Genomic DNA, 26,737 nt, shown 5'->3' on the forward strand with positions numbered 1-26,737 from the left:
GCAAATAAAACAAAAAAAATTGAAATGCACAGCCGAAGAAAAAATACTCTTCACACAAACAAAATTCCCCCTTCTGAGCAAATAAACATGTATTTATGACAAATGTTGCAACGATTGTCTCTAATCTTCTTCATATCCCTTTAAAGAAAATATTTTTCCGTCATCAGAAATCTTCTATTGTCTAAAATTTCGTTCTTCAGAATAGAAAACTCTTCATTCAGTGCAGTCCAAATTGGCAAGAAGGCAGTTGTTTCTGGGTTTGACATTCATTGGCCTCTTTGCATTGCTTTTGCTGTTTGGGTCTTTATTCTATTGGTTAAGCTATATTTATTGGTTAAGCTACTGATTTATATTATTTAAAAATTTTGGAAAAGTCCATCTTCAATTATTAAGATTGAGTCGCAAAACCCAAGCATTTTTCCGATAGTCTTGAAATTCCAAACTAATGATAACTTATCCATCGGTTCGACGGTCTAATCAAACAAACATTCGAATGAATAGGGATAATCTCGACACAATAATTTATTATTGAGGAATGGAATCCTTAGACCAAATATATAAGTATAGTCCATATATGTATATCTGAAGGTGTTTACTGCCAAATTATGTCTATTTTTATACCCTCCATCATAGGATGGGGGTATATTAACTTTGTCATTCCGTTTGTAACACATCGAAATATTGCTCTAAGACCCCATAAAGTATATATATTCTGGGTCGTGGTGAAATTCTGAGTCGATCTAAGCATGTCCGTCCGTCCGTCCGTCCGTCTGTTGAAATCACGCTAACTTCCGAACGAAACAAGCTATCGACTTGAAACTTGGCACAAGTAGTTGTTATCGATGTAGGTCGGATGGTATTGAAAATGGACCATATCGGTCCACTTTTACGTATAGCCCCCATATAAAGGGACCCTCAGATTTGGCTTGTGGAGCCTCTAACAGAAGAATATTTCATCCGATCCGGCTGAAATTTGGTATATGGTGTTGGTATATGGTCTCTAACAACCATGCAAAAATTGGACCACATCGGTCCATAATTATATATAGCCCCCATATAAACCGATCCCCAGATTTGGCTTGCGGAGACTAAAAGAGAAGCAAATTTTATCCGATCCGGCTGAAATTTGGTACATGGTGTTGGTATGTGGTCTTTAACAACCATGCAAAAATTGGTTCACATCGGTCCATAATTATATATAGCCCCCATATAAACCGATCCCCAGATTTGGCTTGTGGAGCCTCTAAGAGAAGCATATTTCATCCGATCCGGCTGAAATTTGGTACATGGTGTTGGTATATGGTCTCTAACAACCATGCAAAAATTGGTTCACATCGGTCCATAATTATATATAGCCCCCATATAAACCGATCCCCAGATTTGGCTTGCGGAGCCTCAAAGAGAAGAAAATTTCATCCGATCCGGCTGAAATTTGGTACATGATGTTGGTATATGGTCTCTAACAACCATGCAAAAATTGGTCCGTATCGGTCCATAATTATATATAGCCCCCATATAAACCGATCCCCAGATTTGGCTTGTGGAGCCTCTAAGAGAAGCATATTTCATCCGATCCGGCTGAAATTTGTTACATGATGTTGGTATATGGTCTCTAACAACCATGCAAAAATTGGTTCACATCGGTCCATAATTATATATAGCCCCCATATAAACCGATCCCCAGATTTGGCTTGCGAAGCCTCAAAGAGGAGCAAATTGCATCCGATCCGGCTGAAATTTGGTACATGGTATTGGTATATGGTCTTTAACAACCGTGCAAAAAGTGGTCCACATCGGTCCATAACTATATATGGCGCCCATATAAACCGATCCCCAGATTTGGGTTGCGGAGCCTCAAAGAGAAGCAAATTTCATCCGATCCGCCTGAAATTTGGTACATGATATTGGTATATGGTCTCTAACAACCATGCAAACATTGGTCCACATCGGTTCATAATTATATATAGCCCCCATATAAACCGGTCCCCAGATTTGGCTTGCGAAGTCTCCAAGAGAAGCAAATTTCATCCAATCCGGTTGTAATTTGGAACATGGTGTTAGTATATGATCTTTAACAACCGTGCCAGAATTGATCCATATCGGTCCATAATTATATATAGCCCCCATATAAAACATTCTCCAGATTTGACCTCCGGAGCCTCTTGGAGGAACAAAATTCATCCGATCCGGTTCAAATTAGGCACGTGGTGTTAGTATATGGTCGCTAACAACCATACCAAAATTGGTCCAATCACACAAAAATTGGTCCGTATCGGTTCATAATCATGGTTGCCACTAGAGCCAAAAATAATCTACCAAAATTTTATTTCTATAGAAAATTTTGTCAAAATTTTATTTCTATAGAAAATTTTGTCAAAATTTTATTTCTATAGAAAATTTTGTCAAAATTTTATTTCTAGAGAAAATTTTGTTAAAATTTTATTCGGTTCATAATCATGGTTGCCACTCGAGCCAAAAATAATCTACCAAGATTTTATTTCTATTGAAAATTTTGTCAAAAGTTTATTTCTATAGAAAATTTTGTTAAAATTTTATTTCTGTAGAAATTTTTGTCAAAATCTTCTTTCTATAGAAAATTTTGTCAAAATTTTTATTTCTATAGAACATTTTGTGAAAATTTTATTTCTATAGAAAATTTTGTTAAAATTTTATTTTTGTAGAAAATTTTGTCAAAATTTTATGTCTACTTTGCCAAACTGAATTATATACGTATTGGATCGATCTTTTTTGATTTAATATATACCACGTATGGACTTACATACAATTTAGAAGATGGTGTTAGGAGGTTTTAAGATACCATGCCATCGGCAACGTTACCGCAACTTAAGTAATTCGATTGTGGATGGCAGTGTTTAGATGAAGTTTCTACGCAATCCATGATGGAGGGTACATAAGCTTCGGCCTGGCCGAACTTACGGCCGTATATACTTGTTATGTTTATTTCTATAGTAAATTTTTGAAATATCTCGAATACTTTTCGGTACACGTATTCCAAACGTTTTTTTATACCCTCCACCATAGGATGGGGGTATATTAACTTTGTCATTCCGTTTGTAACACATCGAAATATTGCTCTAAGACCCCGTAAAGTATATATATTTTGGGTCGTGGTGAAATTCTGAGTCGATCTAAGCATGTCCGTCCGTCCGTCTGTTGAAATCACGCTAACTTCCGAACGAAACAAGCTATCGACTTGAAACTTGGCACAAGTAGTTGTTATTGATGTAGGTCGGACGGTATTGCAAATGGGCCATAGCGGACCACTTTTACGTATAACCCCCATATAAACCGACGCTCAGATTTGGATTGCGGAGCCTCTTGGAGGAGCAAAATTCATCCGATCCGGTTGAAATTTGGTACATGGTGTAACTATATGATTTCTAACATTCATGCAAAACTTGGTCCATATCGGTCCATAATTATATATAGCCCCCATATAAACCAATCCCCAGATTTTGATTGCGGAGCCACTAAGAGAAGCAAATTTCATCCGATCCGGCTGAAATTTGGTACATGGTGTCAGTATATGGTATCTAATAACTACGCAAAAATTGGTACACATCGGTCCATAATTATATATAGCCCCCCATATAAACCGATCCCCAGATTTTGATTGCGGAGCCACTAAGAGAAGCAAATATCATCCGATCCAGCTGAAATTTGGTACATGGTGTTAGTATATGGTCTCTAACAACTACGCAAAAATTGGTCCATATCGGTCCATAATTATATATAGCCCCCATATAAACCGATCCCCAGATTTTGATTGCGGAGCCACTAAGAGAAGCAAATTTCATCCGATCCGGCTGAAATTTGGTACATGGTGTTAGTATATGGTCTCTAACAACTACGCAAAAATTGGTCCATATCGGTCCATAATTATATATAGTCCCCATATAAACCGATCCCCAGATTTGACCTCCGGAGCCCCTTGGAAGAGCAAAATTCACCCGATCCGGCTGAAATTTGGTACATGGTGTTAGTATATGGCCTCTAACAAGCGTGCAGTAATTGGTACACATCGGTCCATAATTATATATAGTCCCCATATAAACCGATCCCCAGATTTGACCTCCGGAGCCCCTTGGAAGAGCAAAATTCACCCGATCCGGCTGAAATTTGGTACATCGTGTTAGTATATGGCCTCTAACAAGCGTGCAGTAATTGGTACACATCGGTCCATAATTGTATATAGTCCCCATATAAACCGATCCCCAGATTTGAACTCCGGAGCCCCTTGGAAGAGCAAAATTCACCCGATCCGGCTGAAATTTGGTACATGGTGTTAGTATATGGCCTCTAACAAGCGTGCAGTAATTGGTACACATCGGTCCATAATTATATATAGTCCCCATATAAACCGATCCCCAGATTTGACCACCGGAGCCCCTTGGAAGAGCAAAATTCATCCGATCCGGTTGAATTTGATACGTGGGGAAATTTGGTACATTGCGCTAGTATATGGTCGCTAACAACCATGCCAAAATTGGTCCATATCGGTCTATAGTTATATATAGCATATTCCCAAAAAAAAAATCTACCAAAATTTTATTTCTATAGAAAATTTTGTCAAAATTTTATTTCTATAGAAAATTTTGTCAAAATTTTATTACTATACAAAATTTTGTCAAGATTTTATTTCTACAGAAAATTTTTGCAAAATTTTATTGCTAAAGAAAATTTTGTCAAAATTTTATTTCTATAGAAAATGTTGTCAAAATTTTATTTCTATAGAAAATTTTGTCAAAATTTTATTTCTATAGAAAATTTTGTCATAATTTTATTTCTATAGAAAATTTTGTCAAAATTTTATTTCTACAGAAAATTTTGTCACAATTTTTTTTCTATAGAAAATTTTGTCAAAATTTTATTACTATACAAAATTTTGTCAAGATTTTATTTCTACAGAAAATTTTTGCAAAATTTTATTGCTAAAGTATTTATTCGGCCTTTTTTTTGTTTAATATATACCCCGTATGGACTAACTTATAATTGAGAAGACGGTGTTAAGAAGTTGTAAGATACTTTGCCATCGGTACATATCACCCCAACCCAAGTAATTCGATCGGGGACGACAGTCTTTAGTACAAGTTTCTATGTAATCCATGGCGGAGGGTACACGCAAAGAAAAAAAACGTTTGGAAAACGTGTACCGAAAACGTTTTTCTTTTGTTAGAGTTTTTTGAATTGCTTCGAAAATTTTAAACTTTTATCACCAAAAAAAATCGTTTGTTACACAATTTTTATTTTTTCAATAAAAAAAGTTATTTTTGAAACAACAACACAGTCCATTTCGTTTATATCAAACACTGTTCTTTTCTGACTTTAGGTCTTTAATAAGACACATTTTACAATTCAAAATTTAATATACTACAATCTAATGTTGAACATTTTTTCGGAATCTTCCGAACATATCTGGAATATATGTAAAAAAAAAAAACTTTGGTCGAAGCAGGGATCGAACCCACGACCCCTGGCATGCAAGTCGGACGTAGCAACCACTGCTCCACTGTGCCAAACTAACTGTTTGTTTCTGTTAAGTAAACTTTGTTTATTCGGTTCGTGGGCGCCGCAAGCTATGCTATATAAATATAACTTATATGGATATTTATCTATTGATGACCATAACAGGTATATAGCTCAGTGGTTAGTGTGTTGGCTTACAAAGTGCATGGTCCGCGGTTCGATTCTCCGTCCAGGCGAAAGGTAAAAAAAATTTTAAAAATTTATAAAATCGTATAATTTCTTCTACATTGTCGGTATTACAGGAAAAGGTGTTAAGAACTAAAAAACCTCGTGGATGTGAGAAAGATGTGAGGGAAAATGCAATTAGCAAGAAAATAATGTTTTTTTTTTTTTTGAGTTAGTCTTTATGAAAAGGGTTTTACATCCTGGAAAAGAATAAACGTTTATCACAAAAAGTATATACTTTTCTTCCAAATACACTTCCTTACAGCGAAAAGCAAATGAGAAACGAACTTTGTTTGTCTAAAATTTCGTTTGGGAGGAAAGAATTATTTTTTTGCGTGTACATAAGATTCGGCCTGGCCGATCTTACGGCCGTATATACTTGTTTTTATTTGTTTGTATACGCCTGATTTGACGAAATGTATAAAATTTCATAATTTACACCCACTTTCAACAGAATTTCACTCCAATTGATTTTATTGTACACAGAGAAAAGATTTAACATTTTATCTAACTGTGTCGAATTTTATCTAAATTGGTTCACAAATATATATAGCACCATATATTTTTCCGATTTACGAAAAAATCACACAACGTCAGCGATGATTTCCTCGTTGACATCGTTAGAATTTCACACCGATCAATAGTCGGAAATCAAAGTTCCGATGTGCTACACACGAAATGACAAATTTTTATAACCCCATCCTATGGTGGTGTATATATGTTAAATAATAGAAACTATTGATTATTTAATAGATTAGTTTTTCGAAATGCAATAGAAGAATAATGTATTTTTTGTAACCAATGTCAGGTTGCTATCATTTCTAAATCGTTCATCTGACAGCTAATAGTTTTATTCCAGTGATAGTGTTTATAAGCTTAAAAGCGCATTTGGAGAAAAAAAAGTTGTTCGTGATGGAATTCAAGCGTGATAGTGTGATTGCTTTAAATTCGGCTGAAAAACCACAACTGATTATATTTGGAGGATTCCGGCATTTAAATGTGTTTATGTTTTAAGTTTCTCGTATTATTGTTATTTACCGTGATCTTTTCAATCCCATCTTCAGATCACGTTATGGGGTCTAATATCAATATTTCACTGTGCTACGAACAGGATGACAATGTTATTTAACCCACAAACCTATAGCGGGGTATAGCAAAGTGTCAACGTCATCTTCAATTGATTATTAATGTGCATGTTAACAAATTCGTATTTGAAAATGACTTAGCCCTAGCAAGTCACATTTCGAATAAAACGCTTGTTTTGCATGTGTAATGTATTATAAAATAAAATTAGTTTGCATATATTTTTTTTTCTTTATTGAAGGGCTATGGGTAATGCATTCTAATGACATTGTTCGCTATGAACATGAAAACAAATGAGGGGTGACAAAGCAATGTCGACGATGTCTACTTTATATACAAATTGAACTATAATGCAACGACTATCAGCTGAGAAATGCAATAAAGATTTGTTATTCTAGATATGAGGCGTCCGCTACTAACACCAGAATAATTTAATTCAGTTTTCGAATGTTTTCTCCATTGCACCTTTTACTTTCATAACACAAATCTTCCACTTAATGAGGAATTGCTAAAATGAATTTAATTTTATATCGATATCTCCAAAGTATCATACCGGTATACCTGATATTTTTTGTAAAAGCTATATCTAAGTCTGAATAAGATCGGCTAATACATCCCATTTTGAAATTTGCGTAACATTCGTTAATAAATAAGAGTATATATGAGCTATATGAGAGCTATATCCAAATCTGAGCCGATTTGGGTGATATATTGCATCTTTCGTTGATATTACAAAAGTTTACCTTGTGCTACATTTACGTAAGATCGATTAATAAATGAGGGCGTTATGGTCAAAAATAAAGTTATTAGGGTCATACATATATATTGGAGCTATATTTAAACCTAAACCGACTTGAATAATATTTTGCGGGTTTAGATGATACTATAGAAGATGAAGATTAACCCTTTAACTACCGAAATAAACCCAATGTTAAAAACTTTAATTTTTCTTCTGTTTCTACTTGTACTAACAGCATGTAGAACAAAAATTGTAATTTTGAGAACCTACCTCAATTACTTCAAGAGCTACACCCTCACAAAAAATCGCTTGTGTAACATATACTCCCAAACATATTTTGCTTCAAGCATATACATTTTTGGGTATTGCCCAAACATTTATATGTTTGATCTCTTCCAATCCCGTCTAAACAATATATGTTTGGGTAGTCTAAGTTCCAAACATTTTGTATTTTTGCATCCAAATTCAATAATGTTGTCTTGCAAAAAACAATATGTTATTATGTGAACATATAATATGTTTGGAAGCATTTTGCAACCAAAAATATTATATGCTTAAAAAAATTCTCCCAAACAATATTGTGCTCAAAATTTTATTTATTTATTTATATATTTACAATCATAATGAATTATGAAAATAAACAGGTAATATAGGTGCTAACAACATAGGTTTTCGACCTGAATGCTCAAAATTTTGTTTCTGCCTAATTGTATATTCCCCCACATCTTTCTCACTTCCACGAGATTTTTAGTTCTTAGCACCTTTTCTGTAATACAAACATTGTAGAAGAAATTATTCAATTTTATGATTTTTTTATTTTAATTTTACCTTTTGCCGGACGGGGATTCGAACAGCGGACCACACAGTTTGTAAGGATCAAAGAAGTAGCTGATCAATTGCCCAAGGAAAAATAAAATGTTAATTTTGTAATAACAAGCAACAACCACCAACTTAATTCAATATCGCTCCCTGTTAAATAGCGCTCCAAGCTACTAAACACATATATGTTTATAGGCTATTTCTAAATTAATATATGTTTGCATCCATGCATATTATATTTACATTATATTTAAAGCCTCGACTTTAAAATAACATCGAGAAATAAATCGAAACTAAGTGGGAAAATAGAATTTGTTGTCTTTTTCGAATGTCCTTCTAAGTGGACATCGGTAGTGAAAGGGTTAATAAATAAGGGTTTTATGGACAAATTTGAGAAAATCGGGCGATACTTATATATGGGAACTATATCTAAACCTGAAACGATGTCGAGTGGCGAATTACATTACATCGTGACAAATTTGATGACGATCGGTGTGTAAAGAAGCATGCCCAATGTGCCTCATTTATCAAATTCGGGCGATACATATATATGGGAGCTATATCTAAATTTGATCCGATTTTTTTCCTAATTCAAAAACACCACTGTCTGCCAAATTTCATTAAAATCGATTAATAATTATGATCTGAATCTTGCAAAACAACTAATGCCTGAACGGACGGTCACAAAAGGCTACATCGGCTCAGGAGCACGATTGCCACAGTTGCTAGAATTCTAACAAAATTGTTAAATTTTTTACTGCTTGGTAGATTGGTAGAAGTCTGGTAGATTTTGCAAAACATTGCTCTCCAAGCAAGATGTACTTCCATTTTCTATACACTGAAAAAAAAAGCATGCCCGGTTCCAAAGATTTTGACTTTACTTTAAAAATGTTGGTATTGATTCCGAGACAAAAGAAGCGGAGAATACAAGTAAGGATACTTTTAAGACACATTTCTCTTTTAAATTTGTGTTTTGTGTACTTGCTTCTAGGAAGCAAATTTTAATTTTTCGCTTTTTCAGTTTTTTTCTTCATATGCTTTCAATTTCCGTTAAAAACGAGTTAACGACAACTTTATTTTCCAAATTAAGACTCAACTTCCAGTAGAAACTATGCTTTGTTTCAAGTAAAAAACGTCTTTAAAATAAAGTTTTGAAAAACATGTCCTATATTTGAATGATTTTTTGCTTTGTAGTCAAGATGCAAAAAGACAACAAATTTAAAGACAATTTCATTAAATTTAAAGAATTTTTCTGAATTATTAAAGCCAAGTTGACCTTATCTCAAACATTTTTTCTTTCATGTTATGATACCCATTTTTAAGTGAAATTACTTAATTATAAGGATAATACGACTTCATTGAACAGTTTATCGCCTTTTGGACAAGGAAAAAAACTTTATATTAGAGAAATGCATCTTCTATGTTAAGCAAAATTTGCATTCGTATTTTAAAGACATGAAATCTTTGACCTAGTGACAATATTTTTTTCAGTGTAGCAGTAAAATGTTGATAAAATTTTCTATAGCAGTAAATTTTTGAAAAAATTTGCTATAGAAATCAAATTTCGACAAAATTTTCTATAGCAGTAAAATTTTGACAATATTTTCTATAGAAATTAAATTTTGACAACATTTTCTATAGCAGTAAAATGTTGACAAAATTTTCTATAGAAATCAAGTTTTGACAAAATCTTCTATAGAAATAAAATTTTGGCAAAATTGTCTATAGAAATAAAAGTTTGTTTTTGTTGCTTTTAGCAGTCTTTTGATTTTTATACCCTGCGCCGCACTGTGGAACAGGGTATTATAAGTTAGTGCATATGTTTGCAACACCCAGAAGGCGACGAGATAGACACATGGTGTCTTTGGCAAAAATGCTCAGGGTGGGCTCCTGAGTCGATATAGCCATGTCCGTCTGTCCGTGAACACATTTTTGTAATCAAAGTCTAGGTCGCAGTTTTAGTCCAATCGACTTAACATTTGGCACAAGTATGTGTTTTGGTTCAGAACAGAACCCTATTGATTTTGGAAGAAATGGGTTCAGATTTAGATATAGCTCCCATATATATATATATTTCGCCCGATATGGACTTATTGGCCCCAGAAGCCAGAGTTTTACCCTAATTTGCTTAAAATTTTGCACAATAAGAACAATTAGTACTGTAGTCAAGTGTGGCAAATTTTATTGAAGTCGCTTTAGATTTAGATATAGCTCCCGTATATATCTTTCGCCCGATATGGACTAATACGGTCCCAGAAGCCAGAGTATTACCCCAATTTGGTTGAAATTTCGCACAGGGAGTAGAATTAGCATTGTAGCTATCCGTGCCAAATTTGGTTGAAATCGGTTCAGATTTAGATATAGCTCTCATATATAGCTTTCGCCCGATTTACACTCATATGACCACAGAGGCCAATCTTTTACTCCGATTTAATTGAAATTTTGCACAGGGAGTAGAATGAGCATTGTAGCTATGCGTGCCAAATTTGGTTGAAATCGGTTCAGATTTAGATATAGCTCCCATATATAGCTTTCGCCCGATTTACACTCATATGACCACAGAGGCTAATTTTTTGCTCCGATTTAGTTGAAATTGTGCACAGGGAGTAGAATTAGCATTGTTGCTATGCGTGCCAAATTTGGTTGAAATCGGTTCAGATTTAGATATAGCTCCCATATATATGTTTTTCTGATTTCGACAAAAATGGTCAAAATACCAACATTTTCCTTGTAAAATCGCCACTGCTTAGTCGAATAGTTGAAAAAATGACTCTAATTTTCTTAAACTTCTAATACATATATATCGACCGATAAATCATAAATAAACTTTTGCGAAGTTTTCTTAAGATTGCTTCAGATTTAAATGTTTCCCATATTTATACCCTTCACCACTACTGTGGTACAGGGTATAATAAGTTTGTGCATTCGTATGTAACGCCAAGAAGGAAAAGTCTGAGACCCATCGTTTAGTATACCGATCGTCTTAGAATTAAATTCTGAGTCGATTTAGCGATGTCCGTCTGTCTGTCTGTCTGTCTGTTGATGTATTTTTGTGTGCAAAGTACAGCTCGCAGTTTTAGGCCGATTGTCCTAAAATTTGGTATAGAGTCCTGTTTCGGCTCAAAGACAATCCTTATTGATTTTGGTTCAGATTTAGATATAGCTGCCATATATATTTTTCACCGATCTGGTCATAATTGGCGCGTATATCAACCGATCTTCCTCAAATTTCGTACATCCGAATATTTTATGAGTCTCGAAAAACTTGCAGAATATCAGCCAAATCGGTTCAGATTTAGATATAGCTCCCATATTTAGCTTTCGCCCGATTTACACTCATTTGCCCATAGAGGCCAATTTTTTGCTTCGATTTTGTTGAAATTTTGCATAGGGAGTAGAATTAGCATTGTAGCTATGCGTGCCAAATTTGGTTGAAATCGGTTCAGATTTTGATATATCTCCCATATATAGCTTTCGACCGATTTACACTAATATGACCACAGAGGCCAATTTTTAACTCCGATTTAGTTGAAATTTTGCACAGGGAGTAGAATTAGTATTGTAGCTATGCGTGCCAAATTTGGTTGAAATCGGTTCAGATTTAGATATAGCTCCCATATATATGTTTTTCTGATTTCGACAAAAATGGTCAAAATACCAACATTTTCCTTGTTAATTCGCCACTGCTTAGTCGAAAAGTTGTAAAAATGACTCTAATTTTCCTAAACTTCTAATACATATATATCGAGCGATAAATCATAAATAAACTTTTTCGAAGATTCCTTAAAATTGCTTCAGATTTAAACGTTTCCCATATTTTTTACTAACATTGTGTTCCACCCTAGTGCATTAGCCGACTTAAATTTTGAGTCTATAGATTTTATAGAAGTCTATCAAATTCTTCCAGATAGAGTGATATTTAAATGTATGTATTTGGGACAAACCTTTATATATAGCCCCCAACACATTTGACGGATTTGATATGGTACCGAAAATTTAGATCTACAAAGTGGTGCAGGGTATAATATAGTCGGCCCCGCCCGACTTTAGACTTTCCTTACTGGTTTTTTACTAAAATTGTGTTCCACCCTAGTGCATTAGCCAACTTAAATTTTGAGTCTATAGATTTTTTAAAAGTCTTTCAAATTCTGTCCAAATCGAGTGATATTTAAATGTATGTATTTGGGACAAACATTTATATAGCCCCCAACACATTTGACGGATGTGATATGGTATCGAAAATTTAGGTCTACAAAGTGGTGCAGGGTATAATATAGTCGGCCCCGCCCGACTTTAGACTTTCCTTATTTGTTTTTTACTAACATTGTGTTCGACCCTAGTGCATTAGCCGACTTAAATTTTGAGTCTATAGATTTTGTAAAAGTCTATCAAATTCTGTCCAAATCGAGTGATATTTAAATGTATGTGTTTGGGACAAACCTTTATATATAGCACCCAACACATTTGACGGTTGTGATATGGTATCGAAAATTTAGATCTACAAAGTGGTGCAGGGTATAATATAGTCGGCCCAGCCCGACTTTAGACTTTTTTTACTTGTTTTTTACTAACATTGTGTTCCACCCTAGTGCATTAGCCGACTTAAATTTTTAGTCTATAGATTTTGTAGAAGTCTATCAAATTCTGTCCAGATCGAGTGATATTTATATGTATGTATGTGGGACAAATCTTTATATATAGCCCCCAACACATTTGACGGATGTGATATGGTATCGAAAATTTAGATCTACAAAGTGGTGCAGGGTATAATATAATCGACCCAGACCGACTTTAGACTTTCCTTACTTGTTAAAATGAATTTTGCATAAGTGAAGCGCATTCGAGAATGTTTTGTTTGAATAAATTTTCTATAGAAATAAAATTATGACAAAAATTTCTATTAAAATAAAATTTTTTGACAAAAATTTCTAAAAAAATAAAATTTTGTCAACAAAAAATGTTCAAAACTTATTAAAATAATCACAAAAATAGGATCTCAAACTTAAAAAAAAATAATTTGGTAGATTTGTGGTAAAATCTTCTTTACATTTTGATAGATTAATTTCAGCACGAGTGGCAACCGTGCTCAGGAGTTGATTCTGCGTCGAACGTTATATATTTTCTGGGGTCTAAAGTCAATATGTCTGTTTTTGGCGGATCAAAGTTCGTATACCCTGACCACTATGGGTATAGGGTAAAATTAATTGAAATTGCCGAAAAAATTATCAATAACAAACTTAGCAATTTTTTATTGTGTCACTTCTCCAATGCATGAAAACATTTAAGTAGTAAATTGACAAAATCATTATGTCAAATATAATTCATTTACATACTCTTACTTCACAACATAGCTTATTGTTAATTCATTATATACTCTATAGTTAAAGATTTCTTACTTGTATCCCGAGAGTAGATTTAATAATGTCGTTTTTCCACATCCAGATGGTCCAATAATGGCAGACAATTCACCAGCACGAAATATTCCATTAACTCCATTCACTAGAATTTTTGAACTTGAACCTTTGAAATCATATAAGAAATAATAATAATGAATTTTAGATTATAATAACGAACTATTTATGTGTCTATTGTTAATAATATAATGAGCTATCAATAAAACAAATATATATTTTGTAATGACAACGGATGGTGCGGTTTGGAATGTACGGATCAGACCGATACTGACTCTATATTCGTTTCGTAACTTCATTCTGTAGCTTGAACCAGAACGCTTTAGCATAGTCAGCCACAAACGCCATTGAACACGATCTATTGAAAACGTATGACACCACGGCATGACATTCTAACTACTACCTGAGATGTTCTTTATTATTATGAATGAAAAAATAAAGAACACAGGTACAAATATCACCAGCGCCATTTTTTTATAAAATATTTTTTTTTTTTATTAAATTTTTTTATTATCTAAAAATTATTTTTTATGTTAAACAACGATTTTAGTTTGTTATTTATGGCATATATTTTCGCCATTAAAAGTCAACAAAAAAATTGAAAATTGTCGTAATTTGCAAAACCTTCTCAAACGAACTTCCATGGAAGTGAAAAAGTCAAACGGCACAGGTTCAAATCCCAGCGGGGATGAAATTTAATCTTTTTTAATTATTATTTTTTAAACTTTTTTATTGAATTTCTATTGTCTTTTTTTATACCCTCCACCATAGGATGGGGGGTTTATTAACTTTGTCATTCCGTTTGTAACACATCGAAATATTGCTCTAAGACCCCATAAGGTATATATATTCTGGGTCGTGGTGAAATTCTGAGTCGATCTGAGCATGTCCGTCCGGGAGCCACCGTGGTGCAATGGTTAGCATGCTCGCCTTGCATACACAAGGTCGTGGGTTCGATTCCTGATTCGACCGAACACCAAAAAGTTTTTCAGCGGTGGATTATCCCACCTCAGTAATGCTGGTGACATTTCTGAGGGTTTCAAAACTTCTCTAAGTGGTTTCACTGCAATGTGGAACGCCGTTCGGACTCGGCTATAAAAAGGAGGTCCCTTGTCATTGAGCTTAACATGGAATCGGACAGCACTCAGTGATAAGAGAGAAGTTCACCAATGTGGTATCACAATGGACTGAATAGTCTAAGTGAGCCTGATACATCGGGCTGCCACCTAACCTAACCTAACCTATGTCCGTCCGTCCGTCCGTCCGTCCGTCCGTCCGTCCGTCTGTTGAAATCACGCTAACTTCCGAACGAAACAAGCTATCGACTTGAAACTTGGCACAAGTAGTTGTTATTGATGTAGGTCGGATGCTATTGCAAATGGGCCACATCGGTCCATAATTATATATAGCCCCCATATAAACCGATCCCCCGATTTGGCTTGCGAGGCCTCTAAGAGAAGCAAATTTTATCCGATCCGGCTGAAATTTAGTACATGGTGTTAGTATATGGTCTCTAACAACCATGCAAAAGTTGGTCCACATCGGTCCATAATTATATATAGCCCCCATATAAATCGTTCCCCCGATTTGGCTAGCGAGGCCTCTAAGAGAAGCAAATTTCATCCGCTCCGGCTGAAATTTGGTACATGGTGTTAGTATATGGTCTGTAACCACCATGCAAAAACTGGTTCACATCGGTCCATAATTATATATAGCCCTAATATAAACCGATCCCCCGATTTGGATTGCGAGGCCGCTAAGAGAAGCAAATGTCATCCGATCCGGCTGAAATTTGGTACATGGTGTTAGTACATGATCTCTAAAAAGCATGCAAAAATTGGTCCACATCGGTCCATAATTATATATAGCCCCCATATAAACCGATCACCAGATTTGATCGGTTTATATGGGGGGAGTTTGAGGTTTGGCCTCAAACTCCCATGCAAAAATTGGTTCCTATCAGTCCATAATTATATATAGCACCCATATAAACCGATCCCCAGATATGACCTCCGGTGCCTTTTGGAGAAGCAAAATTCATCCGATCTGCTTGAAATTTGATACGTGGTGGAAATATATGATATTTAACAACCACTTTCGGCATGGTCCATATCAGTCCCGAGATTTGGTTTTGGAGCCTCTTGGAGGAGCAAATTTCATCCGAGTCAATTGAAATTTGGTACATTGTGCTAGTATATGGCCGTTAACAACCATGCCTAACTAGGTCCATATCGGTCTATAGTTATATATAGCCCTCAGATAAATCGATCCCCAATCACACAAAAATTGGTCCATATCAAGTTCATAATTGTATATAGCCCCCATATAAGCGACCCCCATATTTCAATTCTGGCTCTCTACGTATCGTGCAAAAAGTCCATATCGATTTGTAATTATTTGTAGACTTACCTATATATAACTTTTTTGTCTAATATATACGACGTATGGACTTACTCACAATTTAGAAAACGATGTTAAGAAGTTTTAAGATACCACAACCCAAGTAATTCGATTGTGGATGACATTCTTTCGAGGAAGTTTCTACGCAATCCATGGTGGAGGGTACATAAGATTCGGCCTGGCCGAACTTACGGCCGTATTTACTTGTTTTTTTTTTTTTTTGTGAAATTTAATTGTCCGAAACTTAAAACTTGCTGGGTAAAAGGTATCTGTAAGCCTCAATAATATCGGTAAATACATCTGAATTTGAAATTTGAATAACATTGGTGAATAATTCAGAGTTTCAGATGTGAATTAAAAACAAGTATATACAGCAGTAAGTTCGGCCGGGCCAAATCTTATATACCCAACACCATGAATCAAATATAATAGTTTACTTTGAAAACTGATCGTCGTAGCGGGTTACTTGATAATATATAGCATTTTAGGGGGTTTGATGACAAATATTCTCCCAAGCAAATCAGTTCAACCAGTACGCTTCCCGAAGAAAAAAATTAAAGATTCTACTTATGAAGACCAGCTCAGATTCTGGATTTATGAGAACCAATTTTGTTTGAGTTTTAGAGAAATCATAAACATATCGAGTATATGATGAAATAACGCCTTGATTTGAAGTCCTAAACATAAATTCGGGAGTTAGGTCTATATGGGGCCTATACCAAAACATGGACCAATACTCACCACCTCTTAATGTTCCTCAAATACCTCTAGAATTCCACTTTCAGACGAATTGGTGAAAACTACGAATTCTAGAAGCCCAAGAAGTTAAACCGAGAGATCAGTCTATATAGGGGCTATACCAAAACATGGACCGATACGGACCATTTTCGACACACCTCTTTATGGTCCTAAGATATGTCTATATTTCTAATTTCCGGCAATTTGGATAAAAACTACGGATTCTAGAAGCCCAAGAAATAAAGTCGGGAGATCGGTCCATATGGGGGCTATACCAAAATATGGACCAATAGGCACCATTTGCGACACACCTATTTGTGATCTTAAAATACCTGTAGATTTTCAATTTCAAGCAAATCGGCTAGAAAATATAGTCTCTAGACGCCCAAGAAGTAAAACCGAGAGATCGCTCAATATGGGGGTTATACCAAAAAATGGACCGATACACCTCAATTTCGGCACACATATTTGGGGTCCCAAAACACCTCTAGATTTCCAATTTCAGGCAAATCGGGTAATAAATACAGTTTACAGAAGCCAAAGAATAAAAATCGGGAGATCGGTCTATATGGCGACTATACCAAAACATGGACCGATACGGACCATTTTCGACACACCTCTTTATGGTCCTAAGATACGTCTATATTTCTAATTTCCGGCAATTTGGATCAAAACTACGGATTCTAGAAGCCCAAAAAATAAAGTCGGTAGATCGGTCTACATGGGGGCTATACCAAAATATGGACCAATAGACACAATTTGCGACATACCTATTTGTGATCTTAAAATACCTGTAGATTTTCAATTTCAAGCAAATCGGCTAGAAAATATAGTCTCTAGACGCCCAAGAAGTACAACCGAGAGATCGCTCAATATGGGGGTTATACCAAAAAATTGACCGAAACACCTCAATTTCGGCACACATATTTGGGGTCCCAAATTACCTCTCGGTTTCAAATTTCAGGCAAATCGGGTAATAAATACAGTTTATAGAAGCCAAAGAATAAAAATCGGGAGATCGGTCTATATGGCGACTATACCAAAACATGGACCGATACGGACCATTTTCGACACACCTCTTTATGGTCCTAAAATACCTCTAGATTTTCAATTTGAGGAAAATCGGATTGAAAATACAGTTTCTAGACGCCCAAGAACCAAAATCGGTAGATCGGTCTATATGGGGGCTATACTAAAACATGGTCCGATTTTCGACACACCTCTTTATGGTCCTCAAGTACCTCTAGATTTTCAATTTCAGGCTAATTGGACAAAAACTAAGTTTTTTATAAGACCAAGACCTGCAAACAAAAAACGAATCCGCGCCAAATTTCAGGACGATAGCGCAATTATTGAAGGCTGTAGCGTGATTTCAAGAAATACATGGACAGACGGATGAACGGACGGATACAAAGAGCTAGATTGACTCAGGAGGTGATTCTAAGTCGATTGGTACATATTTTTTTGGGTATAATAGCATTGCTCTAAAACAAAGGCCGTTTTAGAGCAATGCTAACCACAATATGGATTATGGTATAAAATCATATAAAGGGTGATTTTTAGCTATTATGTTTTTTGTCAACAAAGCTGACTCACGTTACGCGTTTTACTTCACTGTCAAACATCCTGCTTTCCTACGATACCGGCAGAAATGTTGGAATGAGTATGTCAAAATTGGGCTAAGCGAATGGAACATTTGAGACTCAGTCGCGGTTAACATTTGCATGAAAAATCTCTAATCATTATAGACCGTACTATCGATTCAAATAAAAATTTCATGCAGTTTTTGAATTTTATGTTTTTTTTATACCCTCCACCATGGGATGGGGGTATAATAACTTTGTCATTCCGTTTGTAACACATCGAAATATTGCTCTAAGACCCAGTAAAGTATACATATTCTGGGTCGTGGTGAAATTGTGAGTCGATCTAAGCATGTCCGTCCGTCCGTCCGTCTGTTGAAATCACGCTAACTTCCGAACGAAACAAGCTATCGACTTGAAACTTGGCACAAGTAGTTGTTATTGATGTAGGTCGGATGGTATTGCAAATGGGCCATATCGGACCACTTTTACGTATAGCCCCCATACAAACCGACGCTCAGATTTGGCTTGCGGAGCCTCTTGGAGGAGCAAAATTCATCCGATCCGGTTGAAATTTGGTACATGGTGTTAGGATATGATCTCTAACAACCATGCAAAAATTGGTCAACATCGGTCCATAATTATATATAGCCCCATATAAACCGATCCCGGGATTTGGCCTCTAAGAGAAGCAAATTTCATCCGATCCGGTTTAAATTTGGTTCATGGTGTAAGTATATGGTCTCTAACAAATACGCAAAATTGGTCCATATCGGTCCATAATTATACATAGCCCCCATATAAACCGAACCCCCGATTTGGCTTGCGGATCCTCTAAGAGAAGCAAATTTCATCCGATCCGGTTGAAATTTCGTACATGGTGTAAGTATATGGTCTCTCACAACCATGCAAAAATTGGTCCATATCGGTCCATAATTATATATAGCCTCCATACAAACCGAACCCCAGATTTTGATTACGAAGCCACTAAGAGAAGCAACATTCATCCGATCCGGCTGAAATTTGGTACATGGTGTTAGTATATGGTCTCTAATAAGCATGCAAAAATTGGTCCACATCGGTCCATAATTTTATATAGCCCCCCATATAAACCGATCCCCGGATTTGGCTTGCGGAGCCTCTAAGAGCAGCAAATTTCATCAGATCCGGCTAAATTTTGGTACATGGTGTAAGTATATAGTCTCTAACAATTATGCAAAAATTGGTCTACATCGGTCCATAATTATATTTAGCCCCCATATAAACCGATTCCCCGATTTGGCCTCCGGAACCTGATGGATGAGCAAAATTCACCCGATCCGGTTGAAATTTGGTACGTGGTGTTAGTATATGGTTTCTAACAACCATGCAGGAATTGGTGATTTATCGGTTCATAATTATATATAGCCCCATATAAACCGGTCCCCGGATTTGGCTTGCGGAGCCTCTAAGAGAAGAAAATTTCATCCGATCTGGTTTAAATTTGGTTCATGGTGTTAGTATATGGTCTCCAACAACCACGCAGGAATTGGTCCATATCGGTCCATAATTATATGTAGCCCCCATATAAACCGATCCGCAGAATTGACCTTCGGAGCTCTTGGAGGAGCAAAATTCATCCGATCCGATTGCAATTTGATACGTGGTGAAATTTGGTACATTGCGCCAGTATATGGTCGCTAACTGCCATGCCAAATTTGGTCCATATCGGTCTATAGTTATATATAGCCGATTCCCAAAAATAATCTACCAAAATTTTATTTCTATAGAAAATTTTGTCAAAATTTTATTACTATAGAATTTTTTTGTCAAAATTGGTCCATATCGGTCTATATTTATATATAGCCTTTCCCAAAAATAATCTACCAAAATTTTAGTTCTATAGAAAATTTTGTCAAAATTTTATTACTATAGAAATTTTTGTCAAAATGTTGTTACTATACCAAATTTTGTCAAAATTTTATTTCTAAAATTAGAAAATTTTATCAACATTTTATTTCTATAGAAAATTTTGTCAAAATTTTATTACTATACAAAATTTTATCAAAATTTTATTTCTATAGAAAATTTTTTCAAAATTTTATTGCTATAGAAAATTTTGTCAAAATTTTATTTCTATAGAAAATTTTGTCAAACTGAATTATATACGTATTTAATCGGCCTTTTTTATTTTTGTTTAATATATACCCCGTATGGAATAACTTACAATTGAGAAAACGGTGTTCAGAAGTTTTAAGATACCTTGCCATCGGCAAGTGTTACCACAACCCAAGTAATTCGATTGGAGATGACAGTCTTTAGTACAAGTTTCTATGCAATACATGGTGGAGAGTACATAAGATTCGGCCTGGCCGAACTTACGGCCGTATATACTTGTTTTTTCCTATATCTCTTAAAAAGCACACTTTTCCATAAAAATAATAACAAAGGAAGCATTTCTAAATATTTTTACTGTCTATTATATCTGAGGGGATTACATTGAAGATGAGAAGATAGTTATTGATAAATAAATAAAAAATAAACAAAGTTATTTTTACCAGACGTACGTTCCATCTTCGTGTCATCTATGGTCCATGCGATTAAAGATGAATAAAACTATTATTTTTTCTTACGAAAGTTTATTGCAAAGGCGAACAGACATGCTTTATATGAATCATGCTTGGATTCTCTTGTCATTCTTACCCGTTTACACTTCCTTCCCTACAAAAATTATAAATAACTGTATGCCATTAACACTGATGATGATGTCTCCAGGGGTCATAATAACTTTAACGTATTGGAACAGCATAATAAATTCTAGGAATTTTATTGTTTGTGGTTAGTGCTCAACTATAATGAATACCTTTGGAGAAAAAAAAAAACAACAAGTTCTTAGTATATTGCTGGCGGCACCTTCGGATCAGGTTTTACAATAAAAAAGCAATACTAGCCCAACCTTTAATAGTATCTTCAAAAAAAAATTTAATTAGTTTTCTTCCAGACATAAAACGATTTTTTTGCTATTCTTTTAGCCGTCATATTGAATACGCATTACATTGAATATATATTTTTATCATTTTTAAACCCTAAACGAGCAAGTTTTGTTTATTAACTACACTGAAAAACAGCATGCTAATACATGTGTTATTGATGCCGAGTCAAAAAAAACAAGCGAAACATTCCACTGAGGATGCATTCAAGATGATATTCAATTTTATATTTGAGTAGATTTTTTTTATATTTTTTGTATTTTGCTTTTTAGTTTTCGTATTATTTAATCTTTTCTATTTGACTTTTCAGTTATTCAAATCAAGAAATAAATATTTATAACAATTTCAAATAAACAAGTGGTAGAAAATGAATGTAATAATTATTAATGTACATCTCAAATTTAACAATTAAATATGGCCAGACCGAATATTATATACCCTTCACCATTGATTGCGTACACGGTTGCTACTAGAGCCAAAAAAATCTACTAAAATTTGAAAAAAAAAATTACCAAAAATCAAAAAAAAACTTAAAAACAATCTACCAAACAAAAAAAAACTCTTATTTGGAAGTTTTTGATAAAATTTTGTGGTTAGTAAGAAAAATGTTTTTTTTTTTCTTTGAAAGAAATGTTTTATTATTTTTGTTTGTTTTATTTATTGTAAATTTGTCAAATTTTATATTTTTTAAAGACTTTAGCTTGCACAAACAAGGGAAAGTGCTACTTCCATAGAAAATTTGGTCAAAATTTTATTTCTATTGAAAGTTTTGTCAAAATTTTATTTCTATTAAAAATTTTGTCAAAATTTTATTTCTATAGAAAATATTGTCAAAGTCTTATTTCTATAGAAAATTTTGTCAAAATATTATTTCTAAAGACAATTATGTCAAAATTTTATTTCCATAGAACATTTTGTTAAAATTATAGTTCCTAAGAAAATTTTCGTAAAATTTACTTACTTGTTTGGATATATAGAAGTCCCTTAAATTATAAATTTGTCAAATTTTATATTTTCTAAAGACTTTAGCTTACACAAACAAGGGAAAGTGCGACTTCTATAGAAAATTTTCTCAAAATTTTATTTCTATAGAAAATTTTTTCAAAATTTTATTTCTGTAAAAAATTTTGTCAAAATTTTATTTCTATAGAAAATTTTGTCAAAATTTTATTTCTATAGAAAATTTTGTCAAAATTTTATTTCCATAGAAAATTTTTTCGAAATTTTATTTCGCATTTTTGTTGTTTTTTATTGCAGCTTAAAACCATACATTGACTAAATTACAGAGGAAAAGAATGTTTGTCAAATTTATTTGGGCAAATCCCTACAGACTGCAAGATGGTTGGATGGACGCACGTTTCGGAATTACCACATTCCTCATCAGCATCCTCTACTTGCAGCAAAACTATCAACCAATTATCAGAATAAATTCAGGCAGTTCATTAAACCCAACAATAAACCACACTTGAACCCTCCGAAAAAAGGCTTTAGAGTGATAGCCGGCTTATTTCCATAGAAAATTAAGTCAAAATTTTATTTCCATAGAACATTTTGTTAAAATTATTTTTCGTAAAATTTTATTTCTTTCGAAAATTTTTTCAAAATGTTATTTTTATAGAAAATTTCGTCAAAATTTTATTTCTATAGAAATTTTTTTCAAAATATTATTTCTAAAGACACATATGTCAAAATATTATTTCTATAGAAAATTTTGTCAAAATTTTATTTATATAGAAAATTTTGTCAAAATTTTATTTCTATAGAAAATTTTGTCAATATTTTATTTCTATAGAAAATTTTGTCAAAATTTTATTTCTATAGAAGATTTTGTCAAAATTTTATTTCTATAGAAAATTTTGTCAAAATTTTATTTCCATAGAACGGTTTGTTAAAATTATAGTTCCTAAGAAAATTTTCGTAAAATTTTATTTCTTTCGAAATTTTTTTCAACATTTTATTTCTATAGAAAATTGTTGTCAAAATTTTATTTCTAAAGAAAATTTCGCCAAAAATTTATTTCTATAGAAAATTTTGTCAAAATTTTATTTCTATAGAAAATTTTGTCAAAATTTTATTTCTATAGAAAAATTTGTCAAAATATTATTTCTAAAGACAATTATGTCAAAATTTTATTTCCATAGAACATTTTATTAAAATTATAGTTCATAAGAAAATTTTCGTAAAATGTACTTACTTGTTTGGATATATAGAAGTCCCTTAAATTGTAAATTTGTCAAATTTTATATTTTTTAAAGACTTTAGATTGCACAAATAAGGGAAAGTGTTACTTCTATAGAAATTTTCTGAAAATTTTATTTCTATAGAAAATTTTCTCAAAATTTTATTTCTGTAGAAAATTTTGTTAAAATTTTATTACTATAGATAATTTTGTCAAAATTTTATTTCTATAGAAAATTTTGCCCAAATTTTATTTCCATAGAAAATTAAGTCAAAATTTTATTTCCATAGAACATTTTGTTAAAATTATTTTTCGTAAAATTTTATTTCTTTCGAAAATTTTTTCAAAATTTTATTTCTATAGAAAATTGTTGTCAAAATTTTATTTCTTAAGAAAATTTCGTCAAAAATTTATTTCTATAGAAAATTTTGTCAAAAGTTTATTTCTCTAGAAAATTTTGTCAAAATGTTATTTTTATAGAAAATTTGGTCAAAATTTTATTTCTATAGAACATTTTGTCAAAATTGTATTTCTATAGAAAATTTTGTCAAAATCTTATTTCTATCGAGAATTTTGTCCAAATTTTATTTCCATAGAAAATTAAGTCAAAATTTTATTTCCATAGAACATTTTGTTAAATTATTTTTCGTAAAATTTTATTTCTTTCGAAAATTTTTTCAAAATTTTATTTCTATAGAAAATTGTTGTCAAAATTTTATTTCTTAAGAAAATTTCGTCAAAAATTTATTTCTATAGAAAATTTTGTCAAAAGTTTATTTCTCTAGCAAATTTTGTCAAAATGTTATTTTTATAGAAAATTTGGTCAAAATTTTATTTCTATAGAACATTTTGTCAAAATTTTATTTCTATAGAAAATTTTGTCAAAATCTTATTTCTATCGAGAATTTTGTCCAAATTTTATTTCCATAGAAAATTAAGTCAAAATTTTATTTCCATAGAACATTTTGTTAAAATTATTTTTCGTAAAATGTTATTTCTTTCGAAAATTTTTTCAAAATTTTATTTCTATAGAAAATTGTTGTCAAAATTTTAGTTCTTAAGAAAATTTCGTCAAAAATTTATTTCTATAGAAAATTTTGTCAAAAGTTTATTTCTATAGAAAATTTTGTCAAAATGTTATTTTTATAGAAAATTTCGTCAACATTTTATTTCTATAGAAAATTTTGTCAAAATATTATTTCTAAAGACACATATGTCAAAATTTTATTTCTATAGAAAATTTTGTCAAAATTTTATTTCTATAGAAAATTTTGTCAAAATTTTATTTCTGTAGAAAATTTTGTCAAAATTTTATTTCTATAGAAAATTTTGTCAAAATATTATTTCTAAAGACACTTATGTCAAAATTTTATTTCTATAGAAAATTTTGTCAAAATTTTATTTCTATAGAAAATTTTGTCAAAATTTTATTTCTGTAGAAAATTTTGTCAAAATTTTATTTCTATAGAAAATTTTGTCAAAATATTATTTCTAAAGACAATTATGTCAAAATTTTATTTCCATAGAACATTTTGTTAAAATTATAGTTCCTAAGAAAATTTTCGTAAAATTTTATTTCTTTCGAAAATTTTTTCAAAATTTTATTTCTATATAAAATTGTTGTCAAAATTTTTTTTCTAAAGAAAATTTCGTCAAAAATTTATTTCTATAGAAACTTTTGTAAAAATTTTATTTCTATAGAAAATCTTGTCAAAATTGTATTTCTATAGAAAATTTTGTCAAAATCTCATTTCTATTGAGAATTTTGTATATTTCTATAGAAAATTTTGTCAAAAGTTTATTTCTATAGAAAATTTTGTCAAAATGTTATTTTTATAGAAAATTTCGTCAAAATTTTATTTCTATAGAAAATTTTGTCAAAATATTATTTCTAAAGACACATATGTCAAAATTTTATTTCTATAGAAAATTTTGTCAAAATTTTATTTCTATAGAAAATTTTGTCAAAATTTTATTTCTATAGAAAATTTTGTCAAAATTTTATTTCTGTAGAAAATTTTGTCAAAATTTTATTTCTATAGAAAATTTTGTCAAAATATTATTTCTAAAGACACTTATGTCAAAATTTTATTTCCATAGAAAATTTTGTCAAAATTTTATTTCTATAGAAAATTTTGTCAAAATTTTATTTCTGTAGAAAATTTTGTCAAAATTTTATTTCTATAGAAAATTTTGTCAAAATATTATTTCTAAAGACAATTATGTCAAAATTTTATTTCCATAGAACATTTTGTTAAAATTATAGTTCCTAAGAAAATTTTCGTAAAATTTTATTTATTTCGAAAATTTTTTCAAAATTTTATTTCTATAGAAAATTGTTGTCAAAATTTTTTTTTCTAAAGAAAATTTCGTCAAAAATTTATTTCTATAGAAAATTTTGTCAAAATTTTATTTCTATAGAAAATCTTGTCAAAATTGTATTTCTATAGAAAATTTTGTCAAAATCTTATTTCTATCGAGAATTTTGTCAAAATTTTATTTCTATAGAAAATTTTGTCAAATTATTATTTCTAAAGAAAATTTCGTCAAAAGTTTATTTCTATAGAAAATGTTGTCAAATTGAATTATATACGTATTTAATCGGCCTTTTGTTGTTTAATAGTTATATACCCCGTACGGACTAACTTATAATTTAGAAGACGGCAAGTGTTACCGCAACCAAAGTAATTCGATTGAGGATGACAATCTTTAGTAGAAGTTTATATGCAATCCATGGTGAAGGATACATAAGATTCGGCTTGGCCGAACTTACGGCCGTATATACTTGTTGTATTTAGTTTTGCATTATTAATATAATCGACTGGAACTTTGTCTATATACTACATACTTTATATTTATTATACTTTATCTATAATTGCTACAAAGTTGCTATTTACTGAGATGTATCATAGATATAACGCCAATATTCAAAATGAATCTATATGACGATAGAGTTCACAGTTTTATTCAGATATATAGATTTTATTGTGCCGACTTTTGTTGAAATCAAATCAGATTAAATATTTCCCATATATACAATACTATATATACATACCAAAAATGAACAATTGTCGCTAGATGTTTGCTATAGCAACACATTGAAA

At 32.2% G+C, this 26,737-nt stretch overlaps 1 protein-coding gene across 2 annotated transcripts in view; it reads right to left on the reverse strand.

Moving 5' to 3' along the window:
- LOC142238554 (ATP-binding cassette sub-family G member 1-like) overlaps positions 1-26,737 on the reverse strand; it is a 50,115-nt gene that overhangs the window by 13,481 nt on the left and 9,897 nt on the right. Inside the window, exon 2 of one of the 2 annotated variants that reach the window (XM_075310246.1) lies at positions 13,750-13,873. The exons of the other annotated variant lie outside the window; for it this stretch is intronic. Coding sequence (XP_075166361.1) covers positions 13,750-13,873 — 124 coding nt within the window. The remainder of the gene's footprint in view (positions 1-13,749; positions 13,874-26,737) is intronic. 2 annotated transcript variants of the gene reach the window in all.

Source organism: Haematobia irritans, chromosome 5 (genome assembly GCF_050003625.1).
Source record: "Haematobia irritans isolate KBUSLIRL chromosome 5, ASM5000362v1, whole genome shotgun sequence".
NCBI classification, from domain to species: domain Eukaryota; kingdom Metazoa; phylum Arthropoda; class Insecta; order Diptera; family Muscidae; genus Haematobia; species Haematobia irritans.